The sequence below is a fragment of the Daphnia pulex genome, chromosome 7 (genome assembly GCF_021134715.1).
Source record: "Daphnia pulex isolate KAP4 chromosome 7, ASM2113471v1".
Classification (NCBI taxonomy): Eukaryota; Metazoa; Arthropoda; class Branchiopoda; order Diplostraca; family Daphniidae; genus Daphnia; species Daphnia pulex.
The window spans coordinates 10446892-10459420 of NC_060023.1; the positions used below are offsets into that span (position 1 = coordinate 10446892).

General features: G+C 38.5%; 1 protein-coding gene across 2 annotated transcripts; it reads left to right on the forward strand.

The window, feature by feature from the left end:
- Positions 1-4757: 4757 nt before the first annotated feature.
- LOC124198469 lies at positions 4758-7470 on the forward strand. Of its 2 annotated transcripts, none has more exons than XM_046594315.1 (4): positions 4758-5312; positions 5375-5480; positions 5545-5637; positions 5694-7470. In XM_046594315.1, the coding sequence occupies exon 4, from the start codon at positions 5744-5746 to the stop codon at positions 7268-7270; it is 1527 nt and encodes a 508-aa protein (XP_046450271.1). In that variant the 5' UTR covers positions 4758-5312; positions 5375-5480; positions 5545-5637; positions 5694-5743; the 3' UTR covers positions 7271-7470. The 2 variants fall into 2 exon arrangements, with proteins under 2 accessions (XP_046450271.1, XP_046450272.1); XM_046594316.1 differs by having other exon boundaries at positions 5118-5312; positions 5699-7470.
- Positions 7471-12529: the final 5059 nt, after the last annotated feature.

The window sequence follows — 12529 nt, forward strand, 5'->3', positions numbered from 1 at the left end:
AACAAAATTGTAATGCTAAATTTTCTTTTTCTGTAGTCTTCTACTGTATGCTCTCAACTTAATTTTCAAGCGTTAAACTAAAAATCAAAGTCCGTCTAGGTCTAATCGCCCTACTTCAACCTTCTGTACAAAATACTTATTTAAAAAAAATATTTATTTTAAATTTCACTGTTGTACTTGTAAGTATTCACTGTTTATTTTTGCACAGTCTTTATGTTATTCATAACTTTTTCCCTTTACAGCACATTGATAAAGTGAGATTTACCTCATCACTAGTGAATGCTGATACCAAGAGGCTACTGGGGTTGTTGATTGAAGATGTCCGATTCACAAGAGATATTGCAGTGTTAACAGCAAGACATCACTTCAAGCCACTGTTCCAAACCCAGTTGAAACAAATAGAGTTAATCTGCTTGAAAAAATTTTACCCATTCTGACATCATTTGTTCAGGTAGGTGGAAATGTTAGTTTTGAACCATGTGATCAAATAAATTAAACCTCACTTTTTAATTGTTAGTTTATGTGTGTCTCCATAAGCAATGTGACTATAGTAGCCCAGTTGAACAACAACAAGTTGGTCCATGCTTCTGTTAACAATCTGAGTTTAGACGGAAGCATTTTACCACGCTCACAGATATTGCACTCTGTTGTCTGATAGATGTGTTTTCATGTCAACTTCTTCAGACCGTAGCTTCTACTGAAAGGTATTTTTCTTTGTAGTACTACCAAATCACCGTAACTGATTTAACACTATATCAATCTAGAGATGGAAAGGTCAACCAGCAATCACAATTTGCCGAATCACGAACGAAAACTTGGAGCCGTGTTTAGCAGAATTTTCAGTTGGAGTTCAAACAGAAATTCTCGTTGACCCAGTTTTACCGGCCATCACGGTAAGTGTAATTGAATAATTATTGTGTTGCGTATTCTTAATTGTTCAAATTAAGGTCATCCAAGAACTAGTTTCGAGTTGAATTTGCCACGCTGCGCATTACTATTCGACGGCCATTCCATCATTGAAGCTGAAGGATTAAATTGGAAGCTAGCTGATAACGATCTTGATCTCAAACAAGAAAGAATCAGTTTCGATTGCGAGGTAACTATTTTCGTAAAATGTGATTTTTCCTTCGTGAAAACGGTTATTTAACTTTGATTACATCACATAATAAAGGCTGCCACAATCCACAAACAAATGTGGGCTGGTCAGCATTGTCCATTTGTGCGTTTGCTTCCCCTACCGTTACCAGTTTTCCGAAGCCTGCCAACAGGAGATGGTGAGCGTCTTCAAGTGGCTAAAATCGCTGCACAAAAAGCCTCGGCTTCCTGGACAAATAGAGCCACTTTATCGTGACGTTCGTCTGTCAGTTGCACTATTTTCTATGGTGCTCTGTGACGACCCATTTGAGGTCAAGCTCCGTGATAACTACGAACTGCGCGAAGATTAATTTCGTGAGAGTCTCAAACGTAAGCGTATGTTGAACGCTAAAATTGAAGAACTCCGAAGAACGCACCCACTTCTGACGCAAGTAAGTCTCCTAATAAACCTGCACAAGTTTCAGCTAATAACAGTTTCGTTCATAGGGTAAAATTGATGAGCTTTATACAAATCTGGGAGGCCGAAATGTTGAGATATTTGTTCAGCGAGCGCAACGCATGTACGAGGCGAGGCCGATGAGAACGGCTCTGTTCCGATGGGAAATGGAGCAAGTTGATTTGATGGCTTTAGCCGATCCATCTTTCCACGGTTACACCAATGTCGTCCGCAATATCCAGGAGATGGATCCTGACAGCTCGTGGCCTGATGAAGAAATAGATTTTATTACGCTGTGGTGTCGTGCAGTCCGCGCAACATGTCATCGATGGCGATGTTTACTTCGAGATTTCCCGCAACCGCTTCTCGACATTCACGAATTGCTGCTCTTTGGTCGACTAGCCGGAGCTGAACAACAGTCTTCCTGGCGAGCTCGACGAACCTGTACTGTTTCTGTAGCGGCCCCCTGGAGTGATGTACAGATCGAACGTGGAATGAACCAACTGAAATTTTACCATGATTTTTCTTGTGGCGCTGAGAGCTGGCGTCTGGCCTACGGTGCTTGTTGGGAGCCCGTGATAGCCCAATGCAATCTAGCATGGGATTTCGTTTCACCTCCTTCAAAAGGTAAAAATTAATTAGAAATAATAACAATAATAATAAACATTAAATTTACGTTTTCCCTACGACTAGGATCCTAGTCCAGCTTTGCCTTTTTGGGATAAAATTCTTCTACTCCTCCACGGTCGAGTTTACGTTGTCTGTTCAACAATTAACTCTACTACTCCATACATCACTTTATTGATCCTTATAATACCACTGAAGAGATGGAGCTAACTTGGACCGATTTGGCAATGGATTGGACTAATGCCAATTTTATCCTAAAAGGTATTGAATAGTTTCGTTCTTATTCATCGACTTTCAAAATTAATTCATTCGAGTTGTTGCGTTTAGGCGAATTCAACGTCTATGTCAGAACGGCTTCCAAATACGATGATTGTCGTCTTTTGCATTTACCTCGACTGAAGCTGACCATCGGGCTGACCTGGCATTGTTTGGCCGATCCCAACGAACATCTCGCTGATACAACCCTGTGCTCCCGATCGAATTCCAGAATACTCGAGCAATCAGGAGCACGATTCAACGTCCGAGTTCGAGTGGGGCAAATGGAAATTTCCTACGTAGTGAATTTCCACGTCAAATTCGTAACCCTCGTCTCTGAAGGTATGACAGGCCCCACCAAATTTGTAATGTTTTTCGAGAACTAGGACTTTCATTCCAGCTTTGCTGAGAAGGGCTGCTGCGGTCATTCCTACATTACATAAGACATTATTAAACATACACTAACGTATTAATTTAACGGGGAAAAGGATCAATCGCACCTCCTATTCCCGAACCGGTTAGAATTGCGTCCCATTTCTTCTCTGTCGCCAGCTGCGTGGTGAAAGCTGTAAAATCACCAGAAACAAATCAAATTAAAATACAGACCCATTTTTACGAGTAAGGTGGATTTAAAGAGACTTCTTTTCATGACTTGATTTCGTTTGGTATGATCAGTTTCTAATGGAGTCACTGGCCTTTTCGTATCTTTAGCAGAAGGCGATTTCCACTTTCCGGAATTCGAATTTTCAGGCGAATCGAACATCGAAGAAATATTTTTTCACGAAATAACAAATTACGACTGCGAAAATTATCCCAATTTGATGTTGCACGTTGGAAAGAATAATTGTCTGAATGAGTATAATTGTCTGCATGCGTCGGCTGTTGTGGATCACTTGCAACTAACTTAAAAAATTATGATTGGAAATATTTACACTTTCTTGCTTCAATACCAGTTTTTGTCCAAAGGGGTTTGTTGGCATCATTCTGGAGTAAAATCACTTTAACAGGAGATGGTGTTCAATTTCCTTTTTATGCTTAAAATGTCATTTTTATGTAGTTGAACTGCGTTTGAAAGGAAAAGATATTCTTGAACGAATTGGTATTCATTTTCACTAAATAGTCGTCAGAAACTGGAAATAGTTGTATTATACAGGACGCAGCGCGTTTTCTGTTTCCCAATATAGAAATTCCTCACTGTAAGCAATTTGCAGTCAATATTAGTCTCTATTTCACATGGGACATGAATATAAAATCATATTTGAATGCGCTTCGATTTCTCTCTAGGGATGTAGGGTACCTCGGGTACAAATTGGTGCCGCATTCTCGCCCAAATTAAGTCCTATAATACTATTTTGTTCGATTTTGTTTCAATTAAAAAAAAGGTAACGCGCTTGAGATCAAATTTATGTTTCACTCTGACATTTATGTACATTCCAAATCTCCAATAGTTGAATAAAAAAACCGAAAATGTGTTCATAAATTTTTACAACTTTAAAAACTAAAATCTCTTAGGCTATAATTTGCGCAAAAATTGAATAAAAAGAAAAAAAATTAGGAGATGACCGCCCAATGTAGAAGAAATTTCATGACTTTTAGCCAATTGCTTACGTGTAGCCTCCGTTTAGTTTAACTATTTTCGGAAACCGTACGATAATTAAGACAAACACTGTGGTTTCAAGACAGCATTTGCCACCAATTGCCAATTGCCGATTGCCGAAAAGTCTTCTCATCTTTTATCATCATCATGTCTAATAACACGAGCCCGAGTGAGAAAGTAGTTATGCTTCCCATGAGAGTCGAACACAAGTGCCGTGTCATTCTGTGACAATTCACGAAGACTTAACTGACTCACCCACCCGACTTAATGTAGTACTATAAAAAGGCAAATTTTGTTGGTATTAGGAGATGATTGGCAGCTGTTTACATACTTATTTCAAAATTTAAAGTTCATTATTATCGTTTGTTGATTGATTGCAGGGCACATAGTATTGCTTGCGACACACCATTTTCTACAGTTGTCAATCATCATGACATGCTCGCCGTCGTATATAAAGACAAAATCACAAGTAAAATTAATCTAAAAAAATTTAAATAAATAAACCAAAGAAAAATTATTCTTTCGACTTAGCCATTTTTTAAACATTTCTATGCTCCTATTGGCTAGCGTATAACTTCTCTGTAAGATTGGGACTAATATACCATTTGTCATAGTTAGGGAAACGTTTTAAAAGAGATTATTTGAATTTGAATGATTTACAAAATTTGGTTGAATCTCGGTTACCATAGAAACGAAGCAGACAAAAACCATTTCATTTTCAAAACGGTTAAAGAACCCCCTTAGTCCTGACCTGACCGTCCTGACATTTCTCTGACACACAAATAAAAAAAAATTATTTCTGGGTTTTAACATAGTTCTAAATAAATTTCTTAAAATTCAGTCAATTCCTATCCTTGTGGTTCAGTTTTCAAAATTGTTTTTTAAATCTTACAGGTCTGTGATTATCGAAGAATCGAATCCATCACCATCTATCCTTTTTTTTCGTGTTTGCTACCACCCTATTAGTAATTTTTTATTATGTTAAAATGTTTTTATTTTCCCTTAAACTCCAATAGCTCTGAAACAAAAACAGTGAAACAAAACAAGTAAACAAAACAACGGATAAATTGCTAAATAATGAACAATTTGGCAACGGTTAAAATTTAAAATTCAAATTCAGCCACCAGGGGGACTTCCGCTGTATTGCAGCCCAGCATCTCAAGGACGAGGAAAAAACCGTTAGAAAGTTTCTCGTACTTGTGCCAGGCAGACATCGTCAATCAGAGCTCAAGAATCTTAGTTGAAATTTCGTAAATTTTAACTTTTTCTACTTCAGAATTGTTTTCTTCTTACTTCAACACGGTAAGCCTCTATTTTCTAATTGTTTAGTACAATTACTAACCTAGTTTTGCTAAAATTGGTAGAAGAATCAAGTTCATCTCCCACCATTTTGAAGACTGCTTCCAATTTATCTTCCACATAACTGGGATTTGTTCCTACTGAATATTTGTTTCTTCTAACATCAACAAGGTAAACCTTTTTTCTTTCCTAATTTTGTATAAAAAAATAACTTGGTTTTTGTAAAATTGTTTAGGAGATCAAATACATTTCCCACGGTATTCGAAGACTGCTTCCAATTGATCTTCCATCTAGGTGGCATTTGTTTTATTTTTCTTCAAATTAGCAGGTATTTATCACATGACATTCTTCTTTATATGTGTACTAAAATTTTAAATTTATCAGAACAGTACTGACTACAGAGACCGTCTGACCAACCCAAAGCACGGAAGAACATGGGTTCTAAAAGGAAAGCTGGTGATGTGACACCTGAATGTCAGGAACATAGTAATCCCGCTAAGAAAAGGAAGAATGATGTTGAATCTCTTCTGCTTGAAGTTGAAAACCAGAATGTGGCCTACTGGAAGTATTTTGTCGAAGAATCTACTGGCAACTTCCCGTTGAGTGAACAGTGGAGATTAGTATTCATTCCTGCCCTATCTGACACCACTATTTCAGACCAGATCTTTCATATCCTCAAGAAGAAGTACCCAGACATCGACCTCATGAAAAAAGAAGAGAAAACAAAAAATCCAGATTGTATGATTCTACCACAGGACGCTGATACAGAGCAGCTCATTGAAGTACTGGAGCTGGTCGGCGCTGCGTGTGTTTTTTATGGGAACGCAAAAGATCGAAGATACGGCTGGAGCTTCTGGTATAAAGCCACGAATCTGCGAGAAGGCAATGCCATTCCGAAGTCTACTTTTCTTCAATCTGAAAACCTAAAACTTGCTATGAGGAAAAAACTTGAATTCCAAACTGTTCAAGAATTGGAAGATTTGTTACGGCAGAGGCGAACGCACTGGGCGACTCAAGCAATCTTCACTTCTCTACGTATTTCGAAGAAGTGTGACTGCTATCAGAAAAGATTCGTTGTCTACAATTTGTTCAAATTCGCTCTTCAAGGATGGGGGGACCGCAATGTCCCTCGGCCCCGCGCTTTCGCCATATCCCTCACCCTTTTTGAGCTCTTCGGTAAAACAAAATTTTTGGACGAACTAGTGAAAAATGAAACGAACTTGGAAGATGTGGTCCACTCAACGTTCACCGAATTCTTCAACACCCTGAGGGACCCAGTCAAGAATCAAACAGAACTGGCTGCAGTATTGACATACGAAAATTTGATGACTTCTCTGGTTTTCTCTTTCGTATACCAGGTGAAAGTTCACGATGACGCTCGAAATGATCAAATCAAAATCAAAGATTATACGATCAAATCAAAAGCCGACAAGCTTGAAGAAATTTCACAGCTGATTCTTGTTATTCTCAAACTGCTGGTGTCAATTCCGAAATCGAAGAGTGAAAGCAAGCGATTGAAGAGTCAGCTAGAAGTATACATCAACATCTTTGAACTCAAGCGGGTATCTCAAAAACCGAACCTCTTGCTTAGAGTATGCACGTCGCACCAAGGAACACCCAACGAGTTCAAGCTGATCAAGTTGTTGCTGAAAGCAGGAGCGGATCCCAACGCTGTAGATCAACAACGCTGCAGCCCTCTTCATCTGCTGGCAGACTGCGAAGTTGAATCCTCTCACATGTGGGACGATCCTTCGTATTCTACTCGTGCTGAAAACTTCATATCGACCGTTCGACTTATCTTGCATGACAAATTCCACGAAGAACAAGTTAATCTCAGTGGCCAATCAGCATTGGAGTGTATTCAAAATCTTCTTTCGCGGTATCCAAATGACGAATTAAGCCGACTGGTAGTCAATTTCTCGCAGGGTGTTCGTCCGTTATCTTGCATCGCAGCGAATTAAGCTTAGCTTGAAAGAATCAACTCCCCTGTGACGCTTCAGTCTATGGTTTTGCAGCACTAGTTCGTTTCGATACTGAATTAAATTGTTTTCCTTTTTGGCGTCTACACTAACTTCCGAAATTTGTCGTATTGTTACTTGTCTTTCGTTTGCATCGAATAACAACCTTTGCTTGTGAATAAATAGAACGCGTTAATAACTTATTATCTGATATTTTAGCTCTATTTCTTGCATTTTGCACTTGGTTTTCAACTTTTTTCACAAATCTCATAAGTCGAAAAGAACATGCTATGAAGAAGAAGAACTTAGGTTAAAGTAATTTTTCATAATCCTTAAAACTTAAAAGTAAAAATCCATTACTTCTTTCAATTAATTTGAAGTCACTCTCCTTTCCGCTCCTATCATCTTCGATTTCAATTCGATTGTTCGATTCGAATTAATTCGAGTGGGAGGTTGGAACATTCCGTACCTTTGGCAACGCAACGCAATTAGGCCTGTTTAAATACAGACGAAGTGACGGACTGACTTTAGTAAATAAACAAAATGGGTAGCCTGCAATAGTTTATTGTTTATTCTGTTTCTTGTCATTATTTTTTTTTTCCATTTTAAACGGTAAAAAGAGTAATTTTTGGTTTAACAAAATTGTAATGCTAAATTTTCTTTTTCTGTAGTCTTCTACTGTATGCTCTCAACTTAATTTTCAAGCGTTAAACTAAAAATCAAAGTCCGTCTAGGTCTAATCGCCCTACTTCAACCTTCTGTACAAAATACTTATTTAAAAAAAATATTTATTTTAAATTTCACTGTTGTACTTGTAAGTATTCACTGTTTATTTTTGCACAGTCTTTATGTTATTCATAACTTTTTCCCTTTACAGCACATTGATAAAGTGAGATTTACCTCATCACTAGTGAATGCTGATACCAAGAGGCTACTGGGGTTGTTGATTGAAGATGTCCGATTCACAAGAGATATTGCAGTGTTAACAGCAAGACATCACTTCAAGCCACTGTTCCAAACCCAGTTGAAACAAATAGAGTTAATCTGCTTGAAAAAATTTTACCCATTCTGACATCATTTGTTCAGGTAGGTGGAAATGTTAGTTTTGAACCATGTGATCAAATAAATTAAACCTCACTTTTTAATTGTTAGTTTATGTGTGTCTCCATAAGCAATGTGACTATAGTAGCCCAGTTGAACAACAACAAGTTGGTCCATGCTTCTGTTAACAATCTGAGTTTAGACGGAAGCATTTTACCACGCTCACAGATATTGCACTCTGTTGTCTGATAGATGTGTTTTCATGTCAACTTCTTCAGACCGTAGCTTCTACTGAAAGGTATTTTTCTTTGTAGTACTACCAAATCACCGTAACTGATTTAACACTATATCAATCTAGAGATGGAAAGGTCAACCAGCAATCACAATTTGCCGAATCACGAACGAAAACTTGGAGCCGTGTTTAGCAGAATTTTCAGTTGGAGTTCAAACAGAAATTCTCGTTGACCCAGTTTTACCGGCCATCACGGTAAGTGTAATTGAATAATTATTGTGTTGCGTATTCTTAATTGTTCAAATTAAGGTCATCCAAGAACTAGTTTCGAGTTGAATTTGCCACGCTGCGCATTACTATTCGACGGCCATTCCATCATTGAAGCTGAAGGATTAAATTGGAAGCTAGCTGATAACGATCTTGATCTCAAACAAGAAAGAATCAGTTTCGATTGCGAGGTAACTATTTTCGTAAAATGTGATTTTTCCTTCGTGAAAACGGTTATTTAACTTTGATTACATCACATAATAAAGGCTGCCACAATCCACAAACAAATGTGGGCTGGTCAGCATTGTCCATTTGTGCGTTTGCTTCCCCTACCGTTACCAGTTTTCCGAAGCCTGCCAACAGGAGATGGTGAGCGTCTTCAAGTGGCTAAAATCGCTGCACAAAAAGCCTCGGCTTCCTGGACAAATAGAGCCACTTTATCGTGACGTTCGTCTGTCAGTTGCACTATTTTCTATGGTGCTCTGTGACGACCCATTTGAGGTCAAGCTCCGTGATAACTACGAACTGCGCGAAGATTAATTTCGTGAGAGTCTCAAACGTAAGCGTATGTTGAACGCTAAAATTGAAGAACTCCGAAGAACGCACCCACTTCTGACGCAAGTAAGTCTCCTAATAAACCTGCACAAGTTTCAGCTAATAACAGTTTCGTTCATAGGGTAAAATTGATGAGCTTTATACAAATCTGGGAGGCCGAAATGTTGAGATATTTGTTCAGCGAGCGCAACGCATGTACGAGGCGAGGCCGATGAGAACGGCTCTGTTCCGATGGGAAATGGAGCAAGTTGATTTGATGGCTTTAGCCGATCCATCTTTCCACGGTTACACCAATGTCGTCCGCAATATCCAGGAGATGGATCCTGACAGCTCGTGGCCTGATGAAGAAATAGATTTTATTACGCTGTGGTGTCGTGCAGTCCGCGCAACATGTCATCGATGGCGATGTTTACTTCGAGATTTCCCGCAACCGCTTCTCGACATTCACGAATTGCTGCTCTTTGGTCGACTAGCCGGAGCTGAACAACAGTCTTCCTGGCGAGCTCGACGAACCTGTACTGTTTCTGTAGCGGCCCCCTGGAGTGATGTACAGATCGAACGTGGAATGAACCAACTGAAATTTTACCATGATTTTTCTTGTGGCGCTGAGAGCTGGCGTCTGGCCTACGGTGCTTGTTGGGAGCCCGTGATAGCCCAATGCAATCTAGCATGGGATTTCGTTTCACCTCCTTCAAAAGGTAAAAATTAATTAGAAATAATAACAATAATAATAAACATTAAATTTACGTTTTCCCTACGACTAGGATCCTAGTCCAGCTTTGCCTTTTTGGGATAAAATTCTTCTACTCCTCCACGGTCGAGTTTACGTTGTCTGTTCAACAATTAACTCTACTACTCCATACATCACTTTATTGATCCTTATAATACCACTGAAGAGATGGAGCTAACTTGGACCGATTTGGCAATGGATTGGACTAATGCCAATTTTATCCTAAAAGGTATTGAATAGTTTCGTTCTTATTCATCGACTTTCAAAATTAATTCATTCGAGTTGTTGCGTTTAGGCGAATTCAACGTCTATGTCAGAACGGCTTCCAAATACGATGATTGTCGTCTTTTGCATTTACCTCGACTGAAGCTGACCATCGGGCTGACCTGGCATTGTTTGGCCGATCCCAACGAACATCTCGCTGATACAACCCTGTGCTCCCGATCGAATTCCAGAATACTCGAGCAATCAGGAGCACGATTCAACGTCCGAGTTCGAGTGGGGCAAATGGAAATTTCCTACGTAGTGAATTTCCACGTCAAATTCGTAACCCTCGTCTCTGAAGGTATGACAGGCCCCACCAAATTTGTAATGTTTTTCGAGAACTAGGACTTTCATTCCAGCTTTGCTGAGAAGGGCTGCTGCGGTCATTCCTACATTACATAAGACATTATTAAACATACACTAACGTATTAATTTAACGGGGAAAAGGATCAATCGCACCTCCTATTCCCGAACCGGTTAGAATTGCGTCCCATTTCTTCTCTGTCGCCAGCTGCGTGGTGAAAGCTGTAAAATCACCAGAAACAAATCAAATTAAAATACAGACCCATTTTTACGAGTAAGGTGGATTTAAAGAGACTTCTTTTCATGACTTGATTTCGTTTGGTATGATCAGTTTCTAATGGAGTCACTGGCCTTTTCGTATCTTTAGCAGAAGGCGATTTCCACTTTCCGGAATTCGAATTTTCAGGCGAATCGAACATCGAAGAAATATTTTTTCACGAAATAACAAATTACGACTGCGAAAATTATCCCAATTTGATGTTGCACGTTGGAAAGAATAATTGTCTGAATGAGTATAATTGTCTGCATGCGTCGGCTGTTGTGGATCACTTGCAACTAACTTAAAAAATTATGATTGGAAATATTTACACTTTCTTGCTTCAATACCAGTTTTTGTCCAAAGGGGTTTGTTGGCATCATTCTGGAGTAAAATCACTTTAACAGGAGATGGTGTTCAATTTCCTTTTTATGCTTAAAATGTCATTTTTATGTAGTTGAACTGCGTTTGAAAGGAAAAGATATTCTTGAACGAATTGGTATTCATTTTCACTAAATAGTCGTCAGAAACTGGAAATAGTTGTATTATACAGGACGCAGCGCGTTTTCTGTTTCCCAATATAGAAATTCCTCACTGTAAGCAATTTGCAGTCAATATTAGTCTCTATTTCACATGGGACATGAATATAAAATCATATTTGAATGCGCTTCGATTTCTCTCTAGGGATGTAGGGTACCTCGGGTACAAATTGGTGCCGCATTCTCGCCCAAATTAAGTCCTATAATACTATTTTGTTCGATTTTGTTTCAATTAAAAAAAAGGTAACGCGCTTGAGATCAAATTTATGTTTCACTCTGACATTTATGTACATTCCAAATCTCCAATAGTTGAATAAAAAAACCGAAAATGTGTTCATAAATTTTTACAACTTTAAAAACTAAAATCTCTTAGGCTATAATTTGCGCAAAAATTGAATAAAAAGAAAAAAAATTAGGAGATGACCGCCCAATGTAGAAGAAATTTCATGACTTTTAGCCAATTGCTTACGTGTAGCCTCCGTTTAGTTTAACTATTTTCGGAAACCGTACGATAATTAAGACAAACACTGTGGTTTCAAGACAGCATTTGCCACCAATTGCCAATTGCCGATTGCCGAAAAGTCTTCTCATCTTTTATCATCATCATGTCTAATAACACGAGCCCGAGTGAGAAAGTAGTTATGCTTCCCATGAGAGTCGAACACAAGTGCCGTGTCATTCTGTGACAATTCACGAAGACTTAACTGACTCACCCACCCGACTTAATGTAGTACCATAAAAAGGCAAATTTTGTTGGTATTAGGAGATGATTGGCAGCTGTTTACATACTTATTTCAAAATTTAAAGTTCATTATTATCGTTTGTTGATTGATTGCAGGGCACATAGTATTGCTTGCGACACACCATTTTCTACAGTTGTCAATCATCATGACATGCTCGCCGTCGTATATAAAGACAAAATCACAAGTAAAATTAATCTAAAAAAATTTAAATAAATAAACCAAAGAAAAATTATTCTTTCGACTTAGCCATTTTTTAAACATTTCTATGCTCCTATTGGCTAGCGTATAACTTCTCTGTAAGATTGGGACTAATATACCATTTGTCATAGTTA

Excerpts from the sequence above, each read along its gene's own strand:
- LOC124198469 (XM_046594315.1), top strand. The coding sequence starts at position 5,744 with ATGGGTTCTAAAAGGAAAGCTGGTGATGTGACACCTGAATGTCAGGAA.